Here is a 26942-nt window from a genome sequence, read left to right as displayed (position 1 = left end):
TGATTGTTACAGTATTCTACTCTATTCTATACTCTATTCTCTATTCTATACGATTGTTACTCTATTTTATACGCCTATTGTGTTCCTATTTCCCAAAAATTATAACTGAAATGAAAAAAAACAAAAAAACAGTAGAGTCTAAAACTTTGTAGCTCAATAGTGTCGTTGAACACAATCCAATAATTATAATTATTATAATAATTATAATAATAATTATATTATTATTATTATAATTATAATAATTATTTAATTATATAATTATATATATATATATATATATATATATATATATATATATATATATATATATATATATATATATATATATATATACATATATATATATATATATATATATATATATATATATACATATATATATATATATATATATATATATATATATATATATATGTTCGGAATGTAAATGTAAATGTTCGGAATTTTAACCCCCCTAAATCCCTTTGCTCTTTTTATGTAATGGCTAAAAGCGTATAATTTTACTAAACCCATTTCCAGACGGCTTGAATCTCTGTTCCAAAATCTAAATCCAGGATAGTGTCTACTCAGGATACTCCTGCAATTACTCTCCTCGGCCACCAGAACTAGGCTATGGTTGGAGAGAGGAGGGGCACTAGCTCAATTATAGTTTATTATTTGGAAGGCTTATATAAAAAAAAAGTTTAATTTTTATTATTCAGATGAACTAGCCTATATGCACACAATAATGTTGAATATTCTAGTTATTTTTACTGAGAATGAAAGAGCGAATAGAATTTGGCTTCTAAACAAATGGTGGGAGCTGTAACCCGTAAATCTTTCAAATGTAATAGCTAAAATATATTTTTTAGAGGTATTTTATATATAGGTAAAATATATTTTGGGAGGGCTTGGATATCCCTCCCAAAATCAAAATACAAAATAGTGTTTACGCAGGATTCTCATGGCCATTTCCTGGCTTTATAGTATTGGGTTGTATCCTACAGCGCAATTTGACTCCCCATTTTTCAAAGTTTCCGTTTTTATTTATTGTTCCTGAGTTAGTGACTACCCCCCCCCCCCCCATTCACTTTAACAGACTGTAGTGGGGGCCTTTGTAGAGATTCATCTCTGTGTTGTTTTGGATATTTATAAATAATATTTTTGTTATAAAAATATTACTCGTTTATATTGTATAGGTCCTTTGGGAAAAGTAACCAAAAGGTCCTTACTCTAGACGAGTTGAGAAAGCAAGATGTTCCCTTCGAAGTACGGCGATTAAATGTTGGTGATTATTTGTGGGTTGCCAGGAGCAACTCTGACCCATCAAAGGAGCTGGTTCTTCCATTTGTGATAGAAAGGAAGCGTCTTGATGACCTAGCCTCGAGTATAAAAGATGGAAGATATAGAGAACAAAAGGTGAAGAATATTTATTACTCAGTAAATTGAAAATAGTATAATGGGGGCTAATATGTTCTGGGGACTATTGTCAACTGGCGTCTAGCATAAAAGATGAACTGTGTCAAGAACAAAAGGTGAAGAATATTTATTAACTAGTAGTAAGATTATGGAATAATGGGGGCTAATGTGACCTTGCCTATAGCATAAAAACTGGAAGATGTGAGGAACAAAATGTGGAAACTATTTATTGCTTAATAAAATGATAATGGGATTATGGGAGCTAATATGTTCTGTGGGCAAATGTGCCCTAGCCTCTAGTATAAAAGATGAACGGTGTCGGTAGTGAAAGGTGAAGAATATTTATTAACTAGTAATATGATAACAGAATAATGGGGGCTAATTTGACCTGGCCTAGAGTATAAAAGTTGGAAGATGTGAGGAACAAAATGTGGAAACTATTTATTGCTTAGTAAAATGATAATGAAATTATGGGGGCTAATATGTTCTGGGGGCAAATGTGACCTAGCCTCTAGCATAAAAGATGAATGGTGTCGGGAACAATAGGTGAAGAAAATTTATTAACTAGTAATATGATTACAGAATAATGGGGGCTAATTTGACCTGGCCTAGAGTATAAAAGTTGGAAGATGTGAGGAACAAAATGTGGAAACTATTTATTGCTTAGTAAAATGATAATGAAATTATGGGGGCTAATATGTTCAGGGGGCAGATGTGACCTAGCCTCTAGCATAAAAGATGAATGGTGTCGGGAACAATAGGTGAAGAAAATTTATTAACTAGTAATATGATTACAGAATAATGGGGGCTAATTTGACCTGGCCTAGAGTATAAAAGTTGGAAGATGTGAGGAACAAAATGTGGAAACTATTTATTGCTTAGTAAAATGATAATGAAATTATGGGGGCTAATATGTTTTGGGGGGAAATGTGACCTAGCCTCTAGCATAAAAGATGAATGGTGTCGGGAACAATAGGTGAAGAAAATTTATTAACTAGTAATATGATTACAGAATAATGGGGGCTAATTTGACCTGGCCTAGAGTATAAAAGTTGGAAGATGTGAGGAACAAAATGAGGAAACTATTTATTGCTTAGTAAAATGATAATGAAATTATGGGGGCTAATATGTTCTGGGGGCAGATGTGACATAGCCTCTAGCATAAAAGATGAATGGTGTCGGGAACAATAGGTGAAGAAAATTTATTAACTAGTAATATGATTACAGAATAATGGGGGCTAATTTGACCTGGCCTAGAGTATAAAAGTTGGAAGATGTGAGGAACAAAATGTGGAAACTATTTATTGCTTAGTAAAATGATAATGAAATTATGGGGGCTAATATGTTCTGGGGGCAGATGTGACCTAGCCTCTAGCATAAAAGATGAATGTTGTCGGGAACAATAGGTGAAGAAAATTTATTAACTAGTAATATGATTACAGAATAATGGGGGCTAATTTTACCTGGCCTAGAGTATAAAAGTGGGAAGATGTGAGGAACAAAATGTGGAAACTATTTATTGCTTAGTAAAATGATAATGAAATTATGGGGGCTAATATGTTCTGTGGGCAGATGTGACCTAGCCTCTAGCATAAAAGATGAATGGTGTCGGGAACAATAGGTGAAGAAAATTTATTACCTAGTAATATGATTACAGAATAATGGGGGCTAATTTGACCTGGCCTAGAGTATAAAAGCTGGAAGATGTGAGGAACAAAATGTGGAAACTATTTATTGCTTAGTAAAATGATAATGAAATTATGGGGGCTAATATGTTCTGGGGGCAGATGTGACCTAGCCTCTAGCATAAAAGATGAATGGTGTCGGGACCAATAGGTGAAGAAAATTTATTAACTAGTAATATGATTACAGAATAATGGGGGCTAATTTGACCTGGCCTAGAGTATAAAAGTTGGAAGATGTGAGGAACAAAATGTGGAAACTATTTATTGCTTAGTAAAATGATAATGAAATTATGGGGGCTAATATGTTCTGGGGGCAGATGTGACCTAGCCTCTAGCATAAAAGATGAATGGTGTCGGGAACAATAGGTGAAGAAAATTTATTAACTAATAATATGATTACAGAATAATGGGGGCTAATTTGACCTGGCCTAGAGTATAAAAGTTGGAAGATGTGAGGAACAAAATGTGGAAACTATTTATTGCTTAGTAAAATGATAATAAAATTATGGGGGCTAATATGTTCTGGGGGCAGATGTGACCTAGCCTCTAGCATAAAAGATGAATGGTGTCGGGAACAATAGGTTAAGAAAATTTATTAACTAGTAATATGAGTACAGAATAATGGGGGCTAATTTGACCTGGCCTAGAGTATAAAAGTTGGAAGATGTGAGGAACAAAATGTGGAAACTATTTATTGCTTAGTAAAATGATAATGAAATTATGGGGGCTAATATGTTCTGGGGGCAGATGTGACCTAGCCTCTAGCATAAAAGATGAATGGTGTCGGGAACAATAGGTGAAGAAAATTTATTAACTAGTAATATGATTACAGAATAATGGGGGCTAATTTGACCTGGCCTAGAGTACAAAAGTTGGAAGATGTGGGGAACAAAATGTGGAAACTATTTATTGCTTAGTAAAATGATAATGATATTATGGGGGCTAATATGTTCTGGGGGCAGATGTGACGTAGCCTCTAGCATAAAAGATGAATGGTGTCGGGAACAATAGGTGAAGAAAATTTATTAACTAGTAATATGATTACAGAATAATGGGGGCTAATTTGACCTGGCCTAGAGTATAAAAGTTGGAAGATGTGAGGAACAAAATGTGGAAACTATTTATTGCTTAGTAAAATGATAATGAAATTATGGGGGCTAATATGTTCTGGGGGCAGATGTGACCTAGCCTGTAGCATAAAAGATGAATGGTGTCGGGAACAATAGGTGAAGAAAATTTATTAACTAGTAATATGATTACAGAATAATGGGGGCTAATTTGACCTGGCCTAGAGTATAAAAGTTGGAAGATGTGAGGAACAATATGTGGAAACTATTTATTGCTTAGTAAAATGATAATGAAATTATGGGGGCTACTATGTTCTGGGGGCAGATGTGACCTAGCCTCTAGTATAAAAGATGAATGGTGTCGGGAATAATAGGTGAAGAAAATTTATTAACTAGTAATATGATTACAGAATAATGGGGGCTAATTTGACCTGGCCTAGAGTATAAAAGTTGGAAGATGTGAGGAACAAAATGTGGAAACTATTTATTGCTTAGTAAAATGATAATGAAATTATGGGGGCTACTATGTTCTGGGGGCAGATGTGACCTAGCCTCTAGCATAAAAGATGAATAGTGTCGGGAACAATAGGTGAAAAAATTTATTAACTAGTAATATGATTACAGAATAATGGGGGCTAATTTGACCTGGCCTAGAGTATAAAAGTTGGAAGATGTGAGGAACAAAATGTGGAAACTATTTATTGCTTAGTAAAATGATAATGAAATTATGGGGGCTAATATGTTCTGGGGGCAGATGTTACCTAGGCTCTAGCATAAAAGATGAATGGTGTCGGGAACAATAGGTGAAGAAAATTTATTAACTAGTAATATGATTACAGAATAATGGGGGCTACTTTGACCTGGCCTAGAGTGTAAAAGTTGGAAGATGTGGGGAACAAAATGTTGAAACTATTTATTGCTTAGTAAAATGATAATGAAATTGTGGGGGCTAATATGTTCTGGGGACAGATGTGACCTAGCCTCTAGCATAAAAGATGAATGGTGTCGGGAACAATAGGTGAAGAAAATTTATTAACTAGTAATATGATTACAGAATAATGGGGGCTAATATGTTCTGGGGGCAGATGTGACCTAGCCTCTAGCATAAAAGATGAATGGTGTCGGGAACAATAGGTGAAGAAAATTTATTAACTAGTAATATGATTACAGAATAATGGGGGCTAATTTGACCTGGCCTAGAGTATAAAAGTTGGAAGATGTGGGGAACAAAATGTGGAAACTATTTATTGCTTAGTAAAATGATAATGAAATTATGGGGGCTAATATGTTCTGGGGGCAGATGTGATCTAGTCTCTAGCATAAAAGATGAATGGTGTCGGGAACAATAGGTGAAGAAAGTTTATTAACTAGTAATATGATTACAGAATAATGGGGGCTAATTTGACCTGGCCTAGAGTTTAAAAGTTGGAAGATGTGGGGAACAAAATGTGGAAACTATTTATTGCTTAGTAAAATGATAATGAAATTATGGGGGCTAATATGTTCTGGGGGCATATGTGACCTAGCCTCTAGCATAAAAGATGAATGGTGTTGGGAACAATAGGTGAAGAAAATTCATTAACTAGTAATATGATTACAGAATAATGGGGGCTAATATGTTCTGGGGGCAGATGTGACCTAGCCTCTAGCATAAAAGATGAATGGTGTCGGGAACAATAGGTGAAGAAAATTTATTACCTAGTAATATGATTACAGAATAATGGGGGCTAATTTGACCTGGCCCAGAGTATAAAAGTTGGAAGATGTGAGGAACAAAATGTGGAAACTATTTATTGCTTAGTAAAATGATAATGAAATTATGGGGGCTAATATTTTCTGGGGGCAGATGTGACCTAGCCTCTAGCATAAAAGATGAATGGTGTCGGGAATAATAGGTGAAGAAAATATATGAACTAGTTATATGATTACAGAATAATGGGGGCTAATTTGACCTGGCCTAGAGTTTAAAAGTTGGAAGATGTGGGGAACAAAATGTGGAAACTATTTATTGCTTAGTAAAATGATAATGAAATTATGGTGGCTAATATGTTCTGGGGGCAAATGTGACCTAGCCTCTAGAATAAAAGATGAACGGTGTCGGTAGTGAAAGGTGAAGAATATTTATTTCTAAGTATAATGATAATAGAATAAGGGGGGGGGGGGCTAATATGTTTTTGGGGTTAATTTAACATAACCTCTAGTATAAATGATGAAATAAAGGGGACTACTATGTTATGGAAGCTAATGTGATCTATCCTCAAGTATAAAAGATGAAATACATAGAGAGCTAAAGGTGAAGAATTTTTACCAATTAGTAAAATGATTATAGAATAACAGGGGCTAGATGTGACGATTTAGCCTCTAGCATAAAAGATGAACGGTGTCGGAAACTAAATGTGAAGAACATGCATTGCTTAGTAAAGTGATGATAGAATAATGGGAGGTAATGTGATCTAGCCTCAAATATAAAAGGTAAAATATATAGAGAACAGAAAGTGAAGAATATTTATTACTTAGCAAAGTTATAATGGAATCATGCGGGCTAATGTTTCCTGGGAGCTATTGTGACCTAGCCTCTTGTATAAAAGATGAACACTGTCGGGAAAAAAAGGTGAAAAATATTTATTACTTAGTAAAATGGTGATAGAATAATGGGGGCTAATATGTACCGGGGGCTAATGTGACCTAGCCTATAGCATAAATGATGAAATGTTTGGGGAACTAAAGGTGAAAACTATTTTTTGCTCACTAAAATGATAATAAATGATGGAGCCTGCTACGTTATGGAGGTTAATGTGACCTAGCCTCTACTATAAAACATGGAAGAAATGCAGAAACAAACGAGGTTATGAATTGCTTATTAAATGATAACAAAAAAAATGCAGGGTTAATGTGCTATGTATAAGAGACTGTTTATATTTTTCTTATTAATTATCATTACTCTTTTGGAATGCTAAACATTTTTTTTATTACTTTTATATATATTAGCATTTATATAAAACATTAAAAATATTAAGATTAAATTAAAACATTAAAAATATTGCATATAAAAAATATTAATTATTCATTTTATACAAACATTAGAAAATGTTTAGCTATTGTATTATTTTTATAAGGATTTAAGATATCCTTCTCCCTCCAGATTTAATTTGAGGAACTCACGAACGCCAGGAAATTTGACGAAAGAAAAACCACTAGTAATCATCTGTCACCCTATGACATAGAAATAAAAAACAAATTCCCCGAACCCATCTTAGGTCTGTTCATGCCGGAAAACCATGATCTTCCAAGATTTGTCTTTTGGTTCTTCAAAAATTATGAAGTTTTCAAGGCAGTATCTTACCTTTGTCAGTGATGCTACGTTAAACCATGAAGATTTAGAAGCTAGACTGGTTAGTTGCATTTCGCAACTCTTTTCGTCCGTTAAAATCCAAACATTAGCAATGTGTTGAGGCAAAGACTGCTACATTTTGAATGAAATGATACATCTTCTTAAGCTGTGTGTTCCATTTGTTTCTAGCTACCTTTTTTGTGGTCTCTTGCCCACGTTTATTTCTTTTAAATATGGCGCCCGCTGCTACCAGTTTAATTTCTGAATTTTTCCTAATTTTCTTACATATATAAGGTTGTGTTTCGCTTCACCAATTCAGTTAGATTTTGTTTCTTTCATTCGCAAAATCTGTTTTAGCCATTTCAACCTTGTTCTTATTATAGCCCTAGAAAGTGAACCACATTTTTCGTACAGTTCTCCTTTAGAAATACGGTCTGTAAAACGGGAACCCAGAACTATCCGCTAACAATTTCTCTGTTAAACATTTAACGAATCCTCTTTCGTCTTACAAAGTGCCCACTTCTCGGAACCATACATGACCACTATCATCAACATTGTTTCCAATATTTATTCTTATGTCGTACACTTAATTTCTTATTCTTCCAAACTTTTTTCATTTCTAAAAAAAAAAAAAACCATGGCCGTTGGCTATTCTGCTTTTTACATCTTCATTGTATCAACCACCTTTAGTAATAATACTACTCAGGTACGTGAAGCTATCCATTTGATCGACCTCTTCACCATCATTTATTCGTTGTCTAAGCAGCTTAATCTTCTTAGAATTAATCGTGAAACTTAATCTTGCAGCCTGAACTCTAAAAACCTCTTAAAATGTATTCATTTTGCTAAAATTTTTATCTAGGACACTTAAATCGCCTGCATAATATGGCCCTTAGTGAGTTTTACCCTCCCATTTGGTTCCATGTCTTTGGTGTATTCCTTTCGACAGCCCATCAAAATGATCCAGATAATGTGGACAGAGGCAGTAACGATGTAAAAAGTAGGATAGCCAAGACCTAGGCGCATGGGTTGAAAAAAGTCTGGAAAAATAGGAAGATAAGTGTTAAGATAAGATTAATGGAAGCCACAGCAATGGCAGCGGTCTTGCATAGCTCTGAAACTTGAGCCTTTCGAAAGTTTGAGGAAGAAATGTTATATGTTTTCCAAAGGAACTGTCTAAGGATAGTTTTAAGTAGCCTACTCGTTTGACTGGTGGTATGCCAAAGAATAAATTATACGAAAAATGTAGTTTATACATAAATATTAGCTAAAACAGGAAATAGGGAAAATAAGAAGCTCAAAATTTGAGCTTTCTTTAAATGAATAAATAGACTTATACTAAGTCTAATCTTGGTTGGTGTACCTTGTCGGGACAATTCACAATGATAATAAAAGTAATGTCATTTTTTCAATAAAGTATTTCATTAAAATGGTCATTTTGCTTATTGTGCGTTTATTTTTAAATGTTGCTCATTTTAAACGAAAAAATCCTCTTCTTCTTTAAGAAAACTGTGTTTTTTAAGGTAAATATTTAATTTATTTTAGTCAGAAAACATGAAAATCCCCTTGAAGTTGTCACGAAATTGCTAAGTTATGTTTCTTTAATTTCTTTATTTCTTTTTTTACATTATTTTTTTTCTATCTATCTTTCATACCTCCTTTTCAGTTTCGACTGAAGCGTTGTGGTCTTCAAAATCTAATATACTTGGTCGAAGAATACGGTAATCGACAACATCTTGGATTGCCAGAGTCATCTATAATACAATCAATTGTCAATACGTATGTCATAGATGGCTTCCACATACGGTGGACAAAAACAACTACGGAATCTATAAATTATGTTAGAAGAGTCACTTCCCTTTTGACACAAAAGTTTTCAGTAAGTTTAATTAATAAAGCCATTTTATTCTTGTGGTTAATGCTAGTCTAGATCTTATATCTTTTTTACATTCATTATCTTATTTCACGCCTTATTTATTTAAATTCCAGCTATTTGGTTTCTCTTTCATTTTGTGTTTTTACCAATTATAATTTTCTGTTTTTCCTCTCTTTTCGTTTTTTATGCTTTTTTTTGTATATAGTACGTACATTTAGACCTATCGTTTATATCCTTTTCTGTTTTTTTTTTTTTGGGGGGGGGGGGCATATTGAACTAAGAATAAAGGGAACTGTTCTCCTATTTTTGACGTTCTTTTAATTTTTCCAATCACTTTTTTTACCCTTTACTTCTTTCCCTTCCTATGATTTTGAAATGGTGTCCTCACCATTTTTATGGCACTTGGTATTAAATAAGTGACATATAGCAATCACAAATTCTGTCGGTCTATCGGTCTGTCTGTCTGTCTGTCGGTCCCGGTTTTGCTACTTTAGGCACTTCCACGTAAGCTGGGACGATGAAATTTGGCAAGCGTATCAGGGACTGGACCAGATTAAATTAAAAATAGTCGTTTTCCCGATTTGACCATCTGGGGGGGGGGGAGTGTGGGGGCAGTTAATTCGGACAAAATAGAAAAAATGAAGTATGTTTAACTTATGAGTGGGTGCTGGGATCTTAATGAATTTTGATGTTTGGAATGATATTGTGTCTCAGAGCTCTTATTTTAAATCCTGACCGGTTTGTGGTGACATTGGTGGGAGTTGGAGGGGGGGCCTAAAATCTTGGGAAACACTTAGAGTGGAGGGATCGGGATGAAACTTGATGGGAAAAATAAGCACAAGTCCCAGATACATAATTGACATAATCGGAACGGACACGCTCTATTTGGAGTAGTTGGGGGCGGGGTAATTCCGAAAAATTAGAAAAAATGAGGTATTTTTAACTTACGAACTGGTGATCGGATCTCAATGAAATTTAATGTTTAGAAGGATATCGTGTCTTAGAGCTCTTATTTTAAATCCCGACCGGATCTGGTGACATTGGGGGGGAGTTGGGAGGGGGAAACCTAAAACTTGGAAAACACTTAGAGTGGAGGGATCGGGATGAAACTTGGTGGGAAAAATAAACACAAGTCCTAGATAGATGATTGACATAAACGGAACGGATCAGCTCTCTTTGGGGTAGTTGGGGGGGGGGTATTTCTGAAAAATTAGAAAAAATGAGGTATTTTTAACTTACGAATGGGTGATCGGATCTCAAGGAAATTTTATATTTATTAGGATATCGTGGCTCAGAGCTCTTATTTTATACCCGACCGGATCTGGTGACATTGGGGGGGAGTTGGGAGGGGGTAACCTAAAACTGGGAAAACACTTACGAGTGGAGGGATCGGGATGAAACTTGGATGGAAAAATAATCACGAGTCTTAGATACATGATTGACATAACCGGAACGGATCCGCTCTCTTTGGGGTAGTTGGGGGAGGTGTTAATTTCGAAAAATTAGAATGAGGTATTTTTAACTTACGAACGGATGATCGGATCTCAATGAAATTTGATATTTAGAAGGATATCGTGTCTCAAATCTCTTATTTTAAATCATGACTGGGTCTGGTGACATTGGGGGGAACCTAAAATCATGGAAAACGCTTAGTTTGGAGGGATCGGGATGAAACTTGGTGGGAAAAATAAGCAGAAGTCTTACATATGTGATTTACATAATTGGAACGGATCCGCTCTATTGGGGGGGGGGGTTAATTCTGAAAAATAAGAAAAAATTACGTATTTTTAACTTACGAAGGAGTGATCGGATCTTCATGAAACTTCATATTTAAAAGGACCTCGTAACTCAGATCTCTTATTTTAAATCTCAACCGAATCAAGCGTAATTGGGGGGGGGGGGGGGCCGGAAATCTTAGAAAATACTTAAAGCGGTGAGATCAGGATGAAACTGGACGGGAAGAATAGAAACCTTTCTAAGATACGTGACTGACATAACCGGACCGGATCTGCTCTCTTTGGTAGAATTGGGAGAGGGGATAATTTTGAAAATTGAGGTATTTGTAACTTACAAAAGGGTGACCAGATCTTAATGATATTTGATATTTTTAAGGATCTTGTGCTTTAAAGTTCTAATTTTAAATTCCGACCAGATCCAGTGACATTGGGGGGAGTTGGAGGGGGAAACCGGAATTCTTGGAAAACGTGAAAATTGGGATATTTTTATCTTACGAATAGATGATCGGATGTTAATGAAATATGATTTTTAGAAGGAATTCATGTCTCAGAGCTCTTATTTCAAATCCAGACCAGATCTTTTGACATTGGGGGAGTTGGAGGGGGAAATCTTAGAAAAACACTTGGAGTGGAGGAATCTGGATGAAGCTTGGTGGATAGAATAAACAAATGTCCTTGATACTTGATTGACAGAATCGTACTGGGTTCGCTCTCTTTGGGGGAGTTGGGGGGAGGGGTTCAGTGATTTGGCGAGTTTGTTGCTTCTGGACATTCTAGGACGATGAAAATTGGTAGGTGTGTCAGGGAGCTGCACAATTTCACTTGATAAAGTCGTTTTCCCAGATTCGACCATCTGGGGGGCTAAAGGGAGAGGAAAAATTAGAAAAAAATAGGTATTTATAACTTACGAGTGGGTGATCGGATCTTAATGAATTTTGATATTTAGAAAGACATCGTGACTCAGAGCTCTTATTTTAAATCCTGACCGGCATTAAGCCTCTTATTTTCCTTTTTAAATCAATCTATTGATTCATAGAATTCTGTTAGAGCTCATACCATATGATCTCTTGGCTTTTAGCTCTTCTCGCCTCGTCATAAGTGCCATATGAGCTCTTAGCTCTTGTTTTTATATAATACCGGTTTTTAGATTGACTTCTGAACTTATGCCTAGGGGCATCAAGTTTTGGAGGGGAATGCCCCCTTAGATTTTTGAAAATAACTCAATTCTGGTAATTTCGTTGAGGAAAACTGAATAAATGACAAAATTCCTCCCCCTTCTGTAGATATTCACGATCTGGCCCTGTCCATACCCATGACTTTTCTTGTGTATAGTTAATAGATTATATGTTTAGGTATTTTTACAGTTAAACATATGGTTATGGCTGGATATGGCATTGATTGTATAGTTAGCTATCGAAGTGACAAGTTTTCGTAACTCCCAGTCAATTAATAATTTACGGATCTGAAAAAGATTTGTGTTAAATTAGGCAACGGAAGCCTGAAGGCAAGTGTGTATTTGTCATAAACTCTGTCTGCAGGCCTAACTAAAATGATAACCCATTTCTGTATAGTTCTGGGAATTTGGCTTGGAATCAAGTCGAAGGATTTCAGGAATGGCTTTTTTTCTTTGAGGGATGGGGTAAGAGGGTTCGAAACTGTGGGTTTAGACAAAGGGGTCCATATAAGTTTTCTCTGGTTCTCGTAAAAGAGTATACGTTACATTATTTTTTATATGTCTGTGTCCTTATAGGTCCTGGTGCGATTACTTAGGACAATAAGATGAAAACACTTTTCCCCCTGAGGCATCTTAAGTTTGATCATGTCTAAAAATCGCCATTTTCTAAGTTAATCTTTTGGTTATTTTGAAATCATGAAGTTCGTTGGACAGTACCACATATCCATGAATATTGCCATGTTAAGCAAAGGAAATAAAAGCAAAATAAAAGTATTGTCAAGTTGGTTAAATTTGACAATGTTTTTTGTCCGCAACAACTCAAACATTAACAACCTGTTCAGTCTCAAAGATAATAACAATTTTAAAGAAAACAAAAACTCTCTTAAATCATTTGATGCCATAAGTTTTTACCCTTTTAATTAAACCTACTGGCCTCATGTATAATGAGAAATGCTCACTTAGGTTCATTCTTCCATTGCGTATCTGTAGATTACTGTAACAAATTGCATAACTGGAGAATGTAACATGATTTAATTCAGAGATGGAGGTTTTCACTGTCCTTGATACTCAATGAAACTAAAATTTCAAAATCTCGCTTTTGTTACTAGTGATTGTTGGTACATTTCTTGATCATATGATTTGATGATCTCATTATCGAATTCTTGTTTGCTGCGTCTGCAAATTACTCACCCATTAAGAACAATTTTTTGGCGGACGTTTTGTATAATTTTTTAATTGTCTAGAATATCTTGAATATAAAACAATTCTATTGAATTTGATCAAATAAATTTAAGTCAATTAATTTGCCGTTGATGAAATATCATTATTTTAATATAGATAAATTATTTCATTAATGGTAATAAATCGTTTTTCATACAAACTTTCTTTAATGCTCTAAGAAGGCCGTTTAACTTTCTGCTAAATATATTAGATATTTTAGGAAATTTCTTTCATCTGGTTCTATTAGTTTCCACAAAATATTTAAGAAATTTGGTCCGGAAATCTATTTTTATCTTTATGATTTCGTTTCGAATAAGATTGGTAATTAAATGAATGTTGCTGTGAATCTAGCCTAAAAAAAAACTTTCAAAATTAAATTTTGGTAAATTTCGGTAAACTGCGTATTGAATTTATAATAGAGGACCACTGCCTGCTTTTTCTCATTAGTAGATGTTGGAAATCGATTTCTATTATCTATTACAAAAAAAAATTCCGGTGATGGACACGATTTATATTTAAGCAAAAGTTATCTATCGCCGAATCCTTTGACATAAGAAAAGACGAAATCAGGTGGCACAAGTCTCACTTATTTGGCTGTTTGCATAAATTTAATAGATATACTGGCAGACATAATGCGAGCATTTTTTTTCTTTTATCGTTTTATTTTGCATTGGAATCATCAAGCCGCCAGGTGTTTCAATTCACGACAACTTAGGTGGGGGGATTTTTTTTTTTTATTAAGATTTATTTTTGAAATCTTGTCGATAGGGGGGGGGCAGTTTTTTAATCTTTTGATTAAAAAAAACAAAAAAAGCTATTTTTCAAATATGCACCAGCATTTATCTCCGGATCCAATCTGGCCCCCCTGCACATAGTGTGGCTTAGGAAGAAAATTGCATATAGGCTGTGGTTCAAAACGCTACTTCGAACAGCTAAACAAAATACACCTGAGTAAAGCAGGCTCACGTTTCATTTATTTTCGACTTTTTTTTTGCTTCAACGTCAAGTGACATTTCCTCACTTTTTGGATAAAATATTAGTTTTGGGTCAGCCAAATTTGTCAATAAAGATAAAAACTTGGTGAATATATAAACATATATTAGTATCTATATATATAAAAATAAGTTGTCTGTCTGTGGATCAGGTGACGTCATGTTTCTGTGTTGACTGACGTCATGAAATTAGTTGTCGTCATTTTTGCTTTGACGGTGACGTCATTCAAGATATTTAAGACATATGTTCACGTAGAAATCTATTAATGTTTAAGTTTACAATGACTGATGAACTTACCATGGCAAAAGCCGATGAAGATGCTCAAAGAGTCTATGCCAAAAAACTTGCTGCTGATAGAGAAAGTCAGAAAAGAAAGCGTGCCGAGGAACTACCAGAGCAACGCGAAAGCAGACTTGCTGCTAAAAGAGAAAGTGAAAAAAGAAGGCGTGCCGAGGAATCAAAAGAACAGCAAGGAAACAGGCTTGAGGCTGATAGAGAAAGAAAGAACAGAAAGCGTGCCGAGGAACTACCAGAGCAACGCGGAAGCAGACTTGCTGCTAAAAGAGAAAGTGAAAAAAGAAGGCGTGCCGAGGAATTACAAGAACAGCAAGAAATCAGGCTTGCTGCTGATAGAGAAAGTAAGAAAAGAAAGCGTGCCGAGGAATCAGAGCAACCTGAAAGTTATCGCCTGGCATTCAGGTACAACCCAGTCGATGATTATAGCTTGAGTAGATGTGTTCAAATCGGGAAAATGTCTAAAATTTGTCCCTATTGCAAGGCCTTGAAATTCAATGGTGAAACAATGGGAATGTGTTGCGCCTCAGGAAAAGTTAAACTTCCTCTATTGGCTGCACCACCAGAGCCATTGAAGACTTTCCTTACTGGAACTACGTCAGAATCTAAGCGTTTTTTGTCAAAAATCAGAAAATACAACTCATGTTTCCAAATGACGTCGTTTGGAGCCCAAATCGAAAATCCAGATCAATTTATGTCTACTTTCAAAGTAAAAGGGCAAATTTATCATAGAGCAGGGTCCCTTCTACCATTCTCAGGCGAGAATCATAAATTTTTACAATTGTACTTCATCAGTGATAGAAATTCTGAATTGAATGCACGTTGCGAAATTTCTCCCAACGTTGAAAGGACAATCGTTTCCCAATTGCAACATCTTTTCCACGAAAATAATAATTTAGTGCGTCTGTTCAAAACAGCCATCGATTTGATGCCTACTGATACGCATAAAATTGTTATTTCCGCTGACAAAACGCCCCCTGGCCAACATGTGCGTAGATACAATGCTCCAACTATCGACGAAGTGGCAATCGTTATGGTCGGTGATCAGTTTTTACCTCGAGATATTATTCTTCATAAGCGAAACGCTCAGTTGTTAAGAATTGCTGAAACTCATCGATGCTACGATGCCCTACAATATCCTATCATTTTTTGGGATGGATATTCACAAGTTTTACGTAGTTAATTTGTATTGTATCTATCTATCTATCTATCTATATAAAAACGAGTTGTGTGTATGCATGTTTGTTTGTTTGTAAAAAGAGCGTTTGCATATGACGTCATTATTAGTACATACGGCTTTGTATATGGACAGACAATGGGAAAGCCAAGAATGTTGTATATTCGCAATTTTTACGTAGTTTGAAACACATATATAAATCTATCTATATTCACAGGTGGGACACAGGGACACAACTACAATGGCGCGTAATTAATATGGCGCGTAACGACTTACGCGCGCGGGGGGGCTTGGGGGGCGCGAAGCGCCCCCAACAACTAGGTGTTGGGGTGGCGCGAAGCGCCACCCCTAGTATACGCTATATATATATATATATATATATATATATATATATATATATATATATATATATATATATATATATATATATATATATATATATATATATATATATATATATATATTCATAATAATATACAAAACTAGCGCGAAGCGCCCCACCAACTAGGTGTTGGGGTGGCGCCAAGCGCCACCCCAACAGCTAGTTTTGTATATTATTATGAATATATATATATATATATATATATATATATATATATATACATATATATATATATATATATATATATATATATATATATATATATATATATATATATATATATAGCGTATACTAGGTGTGGCGCTTCGCGCCACCCCAACACCTAGTTGGTGGGGGCGCTTTGTGCCCCCCCAAGCCCCCCCGCGCGCGTAAGTCGTTACGCGCCATTGTAGTTGTGTCCCTGTGTCCCACCTGTGAATATAGATATATATACATATATTTTTAACTACGTAAAACTTGCGAATATACAACATTCTTGGCTGTACCATTGTCTGTGCATATAAATAGATTGTCAGGTTTACCGACTCTTGAACATGCAACATATAATTGCCCATATTCAGATCTATACCGCATTATTCTAATGATTGCCCTTGAGCTTTGTTGATGGTGATTGCTAATCGAACATTCCCTGTGTCCCCGTCGTCATTTATATATCCCCCTGTGCCCCCCGGCGTCCCCGTTGTAGTTGTTTCCCTGTGTCCCGGTCGTCATTTTTGTTCCGGTGTCCCGGTCTGTAATTTTTTCTTTGAGTGTCCCGGTCGTCGTTTATATTCCCTGTGTCCCGGTCGTCATTTGTGTCCCGGTGCTTTGTTGATAGTGATTGCTAATCGAACATTCCTTGTGTCCCGGTTGCTTTCTCTTTGAGTGTCCCGATCGTCATTTATATTCCCTATGTCCCGGTGTCCCGGTCGTCATTTGTTTCCCGATGTCCCGGTCGGTAATTTCGTCAGTCGACAAACATGACGTCAGTAGACAGACACACAGACAAACAACTTATATATATGTACTAGCTGTTGGGGTGGCGCTTCGCGCCACCCCAACACCTAGTTGGTGGGGGCGCTTCGCGCCCCCCCCAAGCCCCCCCGCGCGCGTAAGTCGTTACGCGCCATAATAGTTACGCGCCATTGTAGTTGTGTCCCTATGTCCCACCTGTGAATATAGATAGATATATATATATGGTTTTAACTACGTAAAACTTGCGAATATACAACATTCTTTGCTGTCCCATTGTCTTTGCATATAAATAGATTGTCAGGTTTACCGACTCTTGAACATGCAACATATAATGGTCCATGGGAAAACAATCTGTATTCAGATCTATACCTCATGATTCTAATGATTGCCCTTGAGCTTTGTTGATGGTGATTGCTAATCGACCATTCCCTGTCCCGGTGTCCCGGTCGTCATTTACATCCCCCTGTTTCCCCCGGTGTCCCCGTTGTAGTTGTGTCCCTGTGTCCCGGTCGTCATTTATATTCCCTGTGTCCCGGGTCCCGGTCGTCATTTGTATCCCGGTGTCCCGGTCTGTATATACATTCGTTTTTTAGTTTTGTTTTTCTCCTTTATTTTTTTCCTTTTTTTTTCTTTTTTAGCTTATTTAGATTTTTAGATTTTTTAGTTTTTTTATTAGTTTTTAGTTTTTTTTTCTTTTTAGTTTTTTTGTCCCGGTCGTCATTTATATCCCCCTGTTTCCCCCGGGTCGTCATTTATACTCCCTGTGTCCCGGTGCTTTGTTGATTGCTAATCGAACATTCCTTTTGTCCTGGTCGCTTTCTCTTTGAGTGTCGTCATTTATTTTTTTCTTTTTTAGTTCTTTTAGTTTTTACCTTTTTTAGTTTTTTTTAGTTTTTAGTTTTTTTAGTTTTTTACCTTTTTTTAGTTTTTTTAGTTTTTTTTAGTTTTTTAGCTTTTTTATTTTTTTTATTATTTTTTAGTTTTTTTGTAGTTTTTGCCTTTTTTTTAGTTTTTTTAGTTTTTTAGCTTTTTTATTAGTTTTTAGTTTTTTTTGTAGTTTTTGCCTTTTTTTAGTTTTTTTAGTTTTTTAGCTTTTTTATTTTTTTTATTAGTTTTTAGTTTTTTTTGTAGTTTTTGCCTTTTTTTTCTCTTTGAGTGTCGTCATTTATTAGTTTTTTCCTTTTTTTTTTAGTTTTTTATTGGTTTTTACCTTTATTTTAGCTTATTTTTCAGTTTTTTCCTTTTTTTTAGTTTTTTTTATTTTTTATTTTTTTTAGTTTTTTACCTTTTTTTAGTTTTTTTAGTTTTTTAGCTTTTTTACTTTTTTTATTAGTTTTTAGTTTTTTTTGTAGTTTTTGCCTTTTTTTAGTTTTTTCAGTTTTTTTTTCAGTTTTTTATTGGTTTTTACCTTTATAGTTTTTTTAGTTTTTTAGCTTTTTTATTTTTTTTATTAGTTTTTAGTTTTTTTTGTAGTTTTTGCCTTTTTTTAGTTTTTTCAGTTTTGACGTCACCTGATCCAGTTTTTTCAGGTGACGTCACCTGACACATCCATCCATCCATCCACAGACAACTTATTTTTATATATATAGATATTTTTTTATTAGTTTTTAGTTTTTTTTGTAGTTTTTGCCTTTTTTTTCTCTTTGAGTGTCGTCATTTATTAGTTTTTTCCTTTTTTTTTTTAGTTTTTTATTGGTTTTTACCTTTATTTTAGCTTATTTTTCAGTTTTTTCCTTTTTTTTAGTTTTTTTTATTTTTTATTTTTTTTAGTTTTTTACCTTTTTTTAGTTTTTTTAGTTTTTTAGCTTTTTTACTTTTTTTATTAGTTTTTAGTTTTTTTTGTAGTTTTTGCCTTTTTTTAGTTTTTTCAGTTTTTTTTTTAGTTTTTTATTGGTTTTTACCTTTATAGTTTTTTTAGTTTTTTAGCTTTTTTATTTTTTTTATTAGTTTTTAGTTTTTTTTGTAGTTTTTGCCTTTTTTTAGTTTTTTCAGTTTTGACGTCACCTGATCCAGTTTTTTCAGGTGACGTCACCTGACACATCCATCCATCCATCCACAGACAACTTATTTTTATATATATAGATAGATATATATATATATATATATATATATATATATATATATATATATATATATATATATATATATATAATATATATATATATATATTACTATATTTATATATATATATAGATATATATATATATATATATATATATGTATTATTTATATATACTTATATATATATATATACTATATATATAATAAGTATACTATATATATAATACTATATATATATAATATACTATATATATAATACTATAATAAAAATATATATAAGTATATATATATACCTATATATATATATATATATATATATATATATATATATATATATATATATATATATATATATATATATATATATATATATATATATATATTGGTTGTGTGTCTGTATAGATAAATAAATATATTTATTCACATGAAATCCCTATTGGGCCATAGTGACACACAACAAACAATCAAAAAAATAACAACAAAACGTAAATTGACAAAACACTGAAACTGATTATTTAAGAAAACCTTCACGATGCCTTATACCTACCCAGACGAACCTCCCAATATTGTTTGTATCTAAATAACACATACTTTTCAAAATTTCTAAAATCCAATCTCTCCCCCTTCCCCCCGACCAACGTATAATAACAATTTATTATGATACATTAGTACTCATTTATTATCTACTTAATGACCAATATAATTATTCTGTATATTTCAGGTAAAGAATCTTATGAGTTCGACTTATGTTGAAGAATGTAGTAATCTTAGCCATGAATCATACCAAGTTCTGATGACATTTGATGAGTTTAATAAGCAATCAAATAAAAGAAAGGTAAATCCTTTTGTTTATAAATCTGAATTCTGAACAAAAGTTCTGAGTGATAATTAATTTCTAATGATAAATATTAGGAAAGAAATCTAAATAGTTTTTCTTAGGAATGTTTTTCATAGTAGAAAAAAATCAAGCTTGGTAGCAAGAGCTGGTGTTAAGCCATTCGTTTTGTCACGATGTAACTTTTGGAGTTAAATAAACAGAATTCAGAATAAATAAAGAATTCAGTATGATTTATTACCAAGCCATTACTCTCACCACTAGTAAAGTTGGGGTTGAAAAACAAGAATTGGAAATAAAAAAGAATTGAGGAAAAGAAAAGTTTTAGTGAGAGTTGGTGCAAAGCCACTGGTTTCACCACCACACAACTTATTCGGGTCAATGAGAAATCCTCTGAATAATAAGGGATTCAGTGATAATTTATTATAAACTTTTGCTTCTGTCACCATAAAAGTTTTGAGGTTAATAAAAAAGAATTCAGGAAAAGGAAAGATTTAGTGAGAGTGGCGCAAAGCCACTGGTTTTGCCTCACACAACTTCTTTGGGTCAATGAGAAATCTGAATATTAAGGGATTCAGTGAAAATTGATTATAAACTATTGCTTCCGATACCATAAAAGTTTTGAGGTTAATAACAAGGAATTCAGGAAAAGAACAGATTTAGTAAAATTTGGTACAAAGCCACTGGTTTCGCCACCATACAAATTCTTTGGGTCTATATAAATCCTGATAATAAAGGATTCAGCAATAATTGATGATAAACTATGGTTTTCGTCACCGTAAAAGTTTTAAGGTTAATAAAAAAGAATTCAGTCAGAGACAGTGCCTAGCCGTTGTTCACGTTCCCATGAATTTATCGGGGACAAATGAGGAAAATTGAAAATAAAAAAGAGTTGCGCGAGAGATGGCCCAAGCCACTGGTTTCACCACCTTGCAACTTTTGAGGGTGAATGAGGACAATAAAAAAAAAAAAAAAAAAAAATATTAAGAAAAAGACAGAGTAATAAAAAAAAGTAAGATTTAGTACGAAGCCATATGTTTTGCTACCATTTAACTTGACAGAACGAGGAGGATTTAGAATTATATAAAAAAAATAGAAAGATTTGTTGCCATTATCTTTGGCTGTCATTCAACTTTTGAGAATGAATAAGCAGAATGCAAAATTAAAAAATATTAAAAAAAAAAAATAGAAAGATTTGGTGCCATTATCTTTGGCTATCAACTTTTGAGAATGAATGAAAAATCATTCAACTTTTGAGAATGAATGAGGAGAATGCAGAATTAAAAAATGTAGAAAAAAATTGAAAGATTTGGTGCCATTATCTTTGGCTATCATGCAACTTTTGAGAATGAATGAGGTGAATTCAGAATTAAAGAATATAAAAAAACAGAAAGATTTGGTGCCATTATTTTTGGCTATCATTCAGTTTTTGAGAATGAATGAGGAGAATGCAGAATTAAAAAATGTAAAAAAAATTACAAAGATTTGGTGCCAAGCCATATCTTTTGCCACCATGCAACTTTTGAGAATGAATGAGGAGAATTCAGAATTAAAGTAAAAATAAAAAAAAAATAGAAACAATTGTTACCAAGCCATATCTTTCACCAGCATGCAACTTTTGAGAATGAATGAGGGGAATTCAGAATTAAAAAATATAAAAAAAAATGAAAGATTAGGTGCCAAGCCATATCTTTTGCCACCATGCAACTTTTGAGAATGAATGAGGAGAATTCAGAATTAAAGTAAAAATAAAAAAAATAGAAACAATTGTTACCAAGCCATAACTTTCGCCAGCATGCAACTTTTGAGAATGAATGAGGGGAATTCTGAATTAAAAAATATAAAAAAAATTGAAAGATTTGGTGCCAAGCCATATCTTTTGCCACCATGCAACTTTTGAGAATGAATGAGGAGAATTCAGAATTAAAGTAAAAATAAAAAAAAATTAGAAACAATTAGTACCAAGCCATATCTTTCGCCAGCATGCAACTTTTGAGAATGAATGAGGGGAATTCAGAATTAAAAAATATAAAAAAAAATTGAAAGATTTGGTGCCAAGCCATATCTTTTGCCACCATGCAACTTTTGAGAATGAATGAGGAGAATTCAGAAATAAAGTAAAAATAAAAAAAATAGAAACAATTGTTACCAAGCCATATCTTTCGCCAGCATGCAACTTTTGAGAATGAATGAGGGGAATTCAGAATTAAAAAATATAAAAAAAATTGAAAGATTTGGTGCCAAGCCATATCTTTTGCCACCATGCAACTTTTGAGAATGAAAGAGGAGAATTCAGAATTAAAGTAAAAATAAAAAAAAATAGAAACAATTGTTACCAAGCCATATCTTTCGCCAGCATGCAACTTTTGAGAATGAATGAGGGGAATTCAGAATTAAAAAATATAAAAAAAAATTGAAAGATTTGGTGCCAAGCCATATCTTTTGCCACCATGCAACTTTTGAGAATGAATGAGGAGAATTCCGAATTAAAGTAAAAATAAAAAAAAATAGAAACAATTGTTACCAAGCCATATCTTTCGCCAGCATGCAACTTTTGAGAATGAATGAGGGGAATTCAGAATTAAAGTAAAAATGCAAAAAAAATAGAAACAATTATTACCAAGCCATATCTTTCGCCAGCATGCAACTTTTGAGAATGAATAAGGGGAATTCAGAATTAAAAAATATAAAAAAAATTGAAAGATTTGGTGCCAAGCCATATCTTTTGCCACCATGCAACTTTTGAGAATGAATGAGGAGAATTCAGAATTAAAGTAAAAATAAAAAAAAATAGAAACAATTGTTACCAAGCCATATCTTTCGCCAGCATGCAACTTTTGAGAATGAATGAGGAGAATCCAGAATTAAAGTAAAAAAAAAAAATATAGAAACAATTGTTACCAAGCCATATCTTTCGCCAGCATGCAACTTTTGAGAATGAATGAGGAGAATTCAGAATTAAAGTAAAAATAAAAAAAAATAGAAACAATTGTTACCAAGCCATATCTTTCGCCAGCATGCAACTTTTGAGAATGAATGAGGAGAATTCAGAAATAAAGTAAAAATGAAAAAAAATAGAAACAATTGTTACCAAGCCATATCTTTCGCCAGCATGCAACTTTTGAGAATGACTGAGGAGAATTCAGAATTAAAGTAAAAATAAAAAAAAATAGAAACAATTGTTACCAAGCCATATCTTTCGCCAGCATGCAACTTTTGAGAATGAATGAGGAGAATTCAGAATTAAAAAATATAAAAAAATTGAAAGATATTGGTGCCAAGCCATATCTTTTGCCACCATGCAACTTTTGAGAATGAATGAGGAGAATTCAGAATTAAAGTAAAAATAAAAAAAAATAGAGACAATTGTTACCAAAAAATAGAAACAATTGTTACCAAGCCATATCTTTCGCCAGCATGCAACTTTTGAGAATGAATGAGGGGAATTCAGAATTAAAGTATAAATAAAAAAAAATAGAAACAATTGTTACCAAGCCATATCTTTCGCCAGCATGCAACTTTTGAGAATGAATGAGGAGAATTCAGAATTAAAGTAAAAATAAAAAAAAATAGAAACAATTGTTACCAAGCCATATCTTTCGCCAGCATGCAAATTTTGAGAATGAATGAGGAGAATTCAGAATTAAAGTAAAAATAAAAAAAAAATAGAAACAATTGTTACCAAGCCATATCTTTCGCCAGCATGCAACTTTTGAGAATGAATGAGGAGAATCCAGAATTAAAGTAAAAAAAAAAAATAGAAACAATTGTTACCAAGCCATATCTTTCGCCAGCATGCAACTTTTGAGAATGAATGAGGAGAATTCAGAATTAAAGTAAAAATAAAAAAAAATAGAAACAATTGTTACCAAGCCATATCTTTCGCCAGCATGCAACTTTTGAGAATGAATGAGGAGAATTCAGAAATAAAGTAAAAATAAAAAAAAATAGAAACAATTGTTACCAAGCCATATCTTTCGCCAGCATGCAACTTTTGAGAATGAATGAGGAGAATTCAGAATTAAAAAATATAAAAAAATTGAAAGATATTGGTGCCAAGCCATATCTTTTGCCACCATGCAACTTTTGAGAATGAATGAGGAGAATTCAGAATTAAAGTAAAAATAAAAAAAAAAATAGAGACAATTGTTACCAAGCCATATCTTTCGCCAGCATGCAACTTTTGAGAATGAATGAGGAGAATTCAGAATTAAAAAATATAAAAAAAATTGAAAGATTTGGTGCCAAGCCATATCTTTTGCCACCATGCAACTTTTGAGAATGAATGAGGAGAATTCAGAATTAAAGTAAAAATAAAAAAAAAAATAGAGACAATTGTTACCAAGCCATATCTTTCGCCAGCATGCAACTTTTGAGAATGAATGAGGAGAATTCAGAATTAAAAAATATAAAAAAAATTGAAAGATTTGGTGCCAAGCCATATCTTTTGCCACCATGCAACTTTTGAGTATGAATGAGGAGAATTCAGAATTAAAATAAAAAAAATTATAAAGATTTGGTGCCTAGCCATATCTTTTGCCACCATGCAACTTTTGAGAATGAACGAGGAGAATTCAGAATCAGAGTAAAAATAAAAAAAAATAGAAACAATTGTTACCAAGCCATATCTTTCGCCAGCATGCAACTTTTGAGAATGAATGAGGAGATTTCAGAATTAAAAAATATAAAAAAAATTGAAAGATTTAGTGCCAAGCCATATCTTTTGCCACCATGCAACTTTTGAGTATGAATGAGGAGAATTCAGAATTAAAATAAAAAAAAATTGGAAGATTTGGTGCCTAGCCATATCTTTTGCCACCTTGCAACTTTTGAGAATGAATGAGGAGAATTCAGAAATAAATTAAAAGATAAAAATAAAAATTGAAGGATTTGGTGCCATCATCTTTGGCTATCATTCAGCTTTTGAGAATGAATGAGGAGAATGCAGAATTAAAAAACTTACAAAAAAATTAGAAAGATTTGGTGCCTAGCCATATCTTTTGCCACCATGCAACTTTTGAGAATGAATGAGGAGAATTCAGAATTAAAATAAAAAAATAAAAAATAAAAAGTATTGGTGCCAAGCCATATCTTTCGTCACCATGCAACTTTTGAGAATGAATGAGGAGAATTCAGAATTAAAATAAAAAAAAAATTAGAAAGATTTGGTGCCTAGCCATATCTTTTGCCACCTTGCAACTTTTGAGAATGAATGAGGAGAATTCAGAATTAAAAAATAAAAATTGAAAGATTTGGTGCCATCATCTTTGGCTATCATTCAGCTTTTGAGAATGAATGAGGAGAATGCAGAATTAAAAAACTTACAAAAAAAATTAGAAAGATTTGGTGCCAATCCATATCTTTTGCCACCATGCAACTTTTGAGAATGAATGAGGAGAATTCAGAATAAAAAAAAAATGGTTCCAAACCATTTCTTTTGCTACCATGCCACTTTTGAGAATGAAAGAGAAGAATTCAGAATTAAAATTAAAAAAAAAAAATAGAAAGATTCGGTGCCAAGCCATATTTAGCTACCATGCAAAAACAGAACGATTTTGTGCCAAGCCATATCTTTTGCTGCCATGCAACTTTTGAGGTTGAACAAGAATTCAGAATAAAAAGGATTCAGTGATACTTGGTGCTTTGCTGTTGCTTTTGTTTCCATAAAACTTGGAGTTGAATAAGAACGACTTTAGCAAGATATTTCTCGGTGCTTAGCCATTGTTTACGTCCCAATAGAGTTTTTGTTATAAATAAGAAAAATTTAGAGTAAGAATCAAGAGACGGTGCCAGCCAGTGGTTTTGCAACCATGTAATTTTTGGGGGGTCAACACCAAGAATTCAGGGAGAGTTGCGACTAAGCTGGTGCTTTCAACACCATAAAACTTTCGGAGGTGAATAGCAAGAATCCAGAATCGCAAAAATTCAGTGAGAGTTGGGGCAAGCTATTTATTTTGCCGCATAAAACTTAGGGAGTGAATAAGAAGGTCATTCAATAAAAGATTATGGAATATAGTTAATGATGTTGCAAAGAGTGTCAGAACTTAAGTAAATGGTATACTCTTTAATAACCTGTTGTAGCACAGTGGATTGGTGCTCTGCTTGGCAATACGGGGCCCAGGGTTCGATCCCCGCCGCAGCAAGGTTGGGTGACAAGCTTGCTACTTGTTCGTGTAAAAACATCCAGCAACTGAAACGTCGATTCGACGCCCTATGCGCCAGCAATGGCTCTGGAAGATCTTTATCCTTTTTTTTTAATGGTAGAAAAGATTTGTAGAAGTTCTTAAGTTGCAAAAAAAGGTCAAAGATAAAGATAAAGTAAAAAAATAAAAGCTTTAAAAATAAAGCTAAAAGAAATAAAAAAAGGATAAAGCTTTTTACGCTTTAATTATAATTTTTTCATATTGTAATTACTACATAACTACATTTTATTTCATTACTACATTTCATTACTTCATAAATGTTAGAAAAGATTTGTAGAAGTTCTTAAGTTGGAAGAAAGGGTTGAAGCTGGAAGAAGAAAAAGTTCTTAAGTTGGAAGAAAGGGTCAAAGATAAAGATAAAATAAAAAAATAAAAGCTTTAAAAAATTAAATACAGCTAGAAAAATAAAAAAAAAGATAAAGCGTTTTATGTTTTAATTGCAATATTTTTCATATCATAATTACTACATAACTACATCATTTTATTACTACATAAATGGTACAAAAGATTTGTGGAAGTTCTTAAGTTGGAAGAAAGGGTCGAAGATAAAGATAA

At 33.3% G+C, this 26942-nt stretch overlaps 1 protein-coding gene across 5 annotated transcripts in view; it reads left to right on the top strand.

The window, feature by feature from the left end:
• Positions 1-26942, top strand: part of LOC136038591 (uncharacterized) — a 98240-nt gene that overhangs the window by 66254 nt on the left and 5044 nt on the right. For 4 of the 5 annotated variants that reach the window (XM_065721789.1, XM_065721790.1, XM_065721788.1 and 1 more), the window contains 3 exons: positions 1179-1398; positions 9148-9360; positions 20071-20184. In XM_065721789.1, the coding sequence (XP_065577861.1) occupies positions 1179-1398; positions 9148-9360; positions 20071-20184 (547 nt within the window). Of the gene's footprint in view, positions 1-1178; positions 1399-9147; positions 9361-20070; positions 20185-26942 lie in introns of those variants that run through there. The other variant, XR_010620252.1, reaches the window with a different exon arrangement.

This window comes from Artemia franciscana, chromosome 18, assembly GCF_032884065.1.
Source record: "Artemia franciscana chromosome 18, ASM3288406v1, whole genome shotgun sequence".
Lineage (NCBI taxonomy): Eukaryota > Metazoa > Arthropoda > Branchiopoda > Anostraca > Artemiidae > Artemia > Artemia franciscana.
The sequence above is the reverse complement of the archived record's forward strand: the minus strand, read 5'-3'. Positions and strand labels throughout refer to the sequence as shown.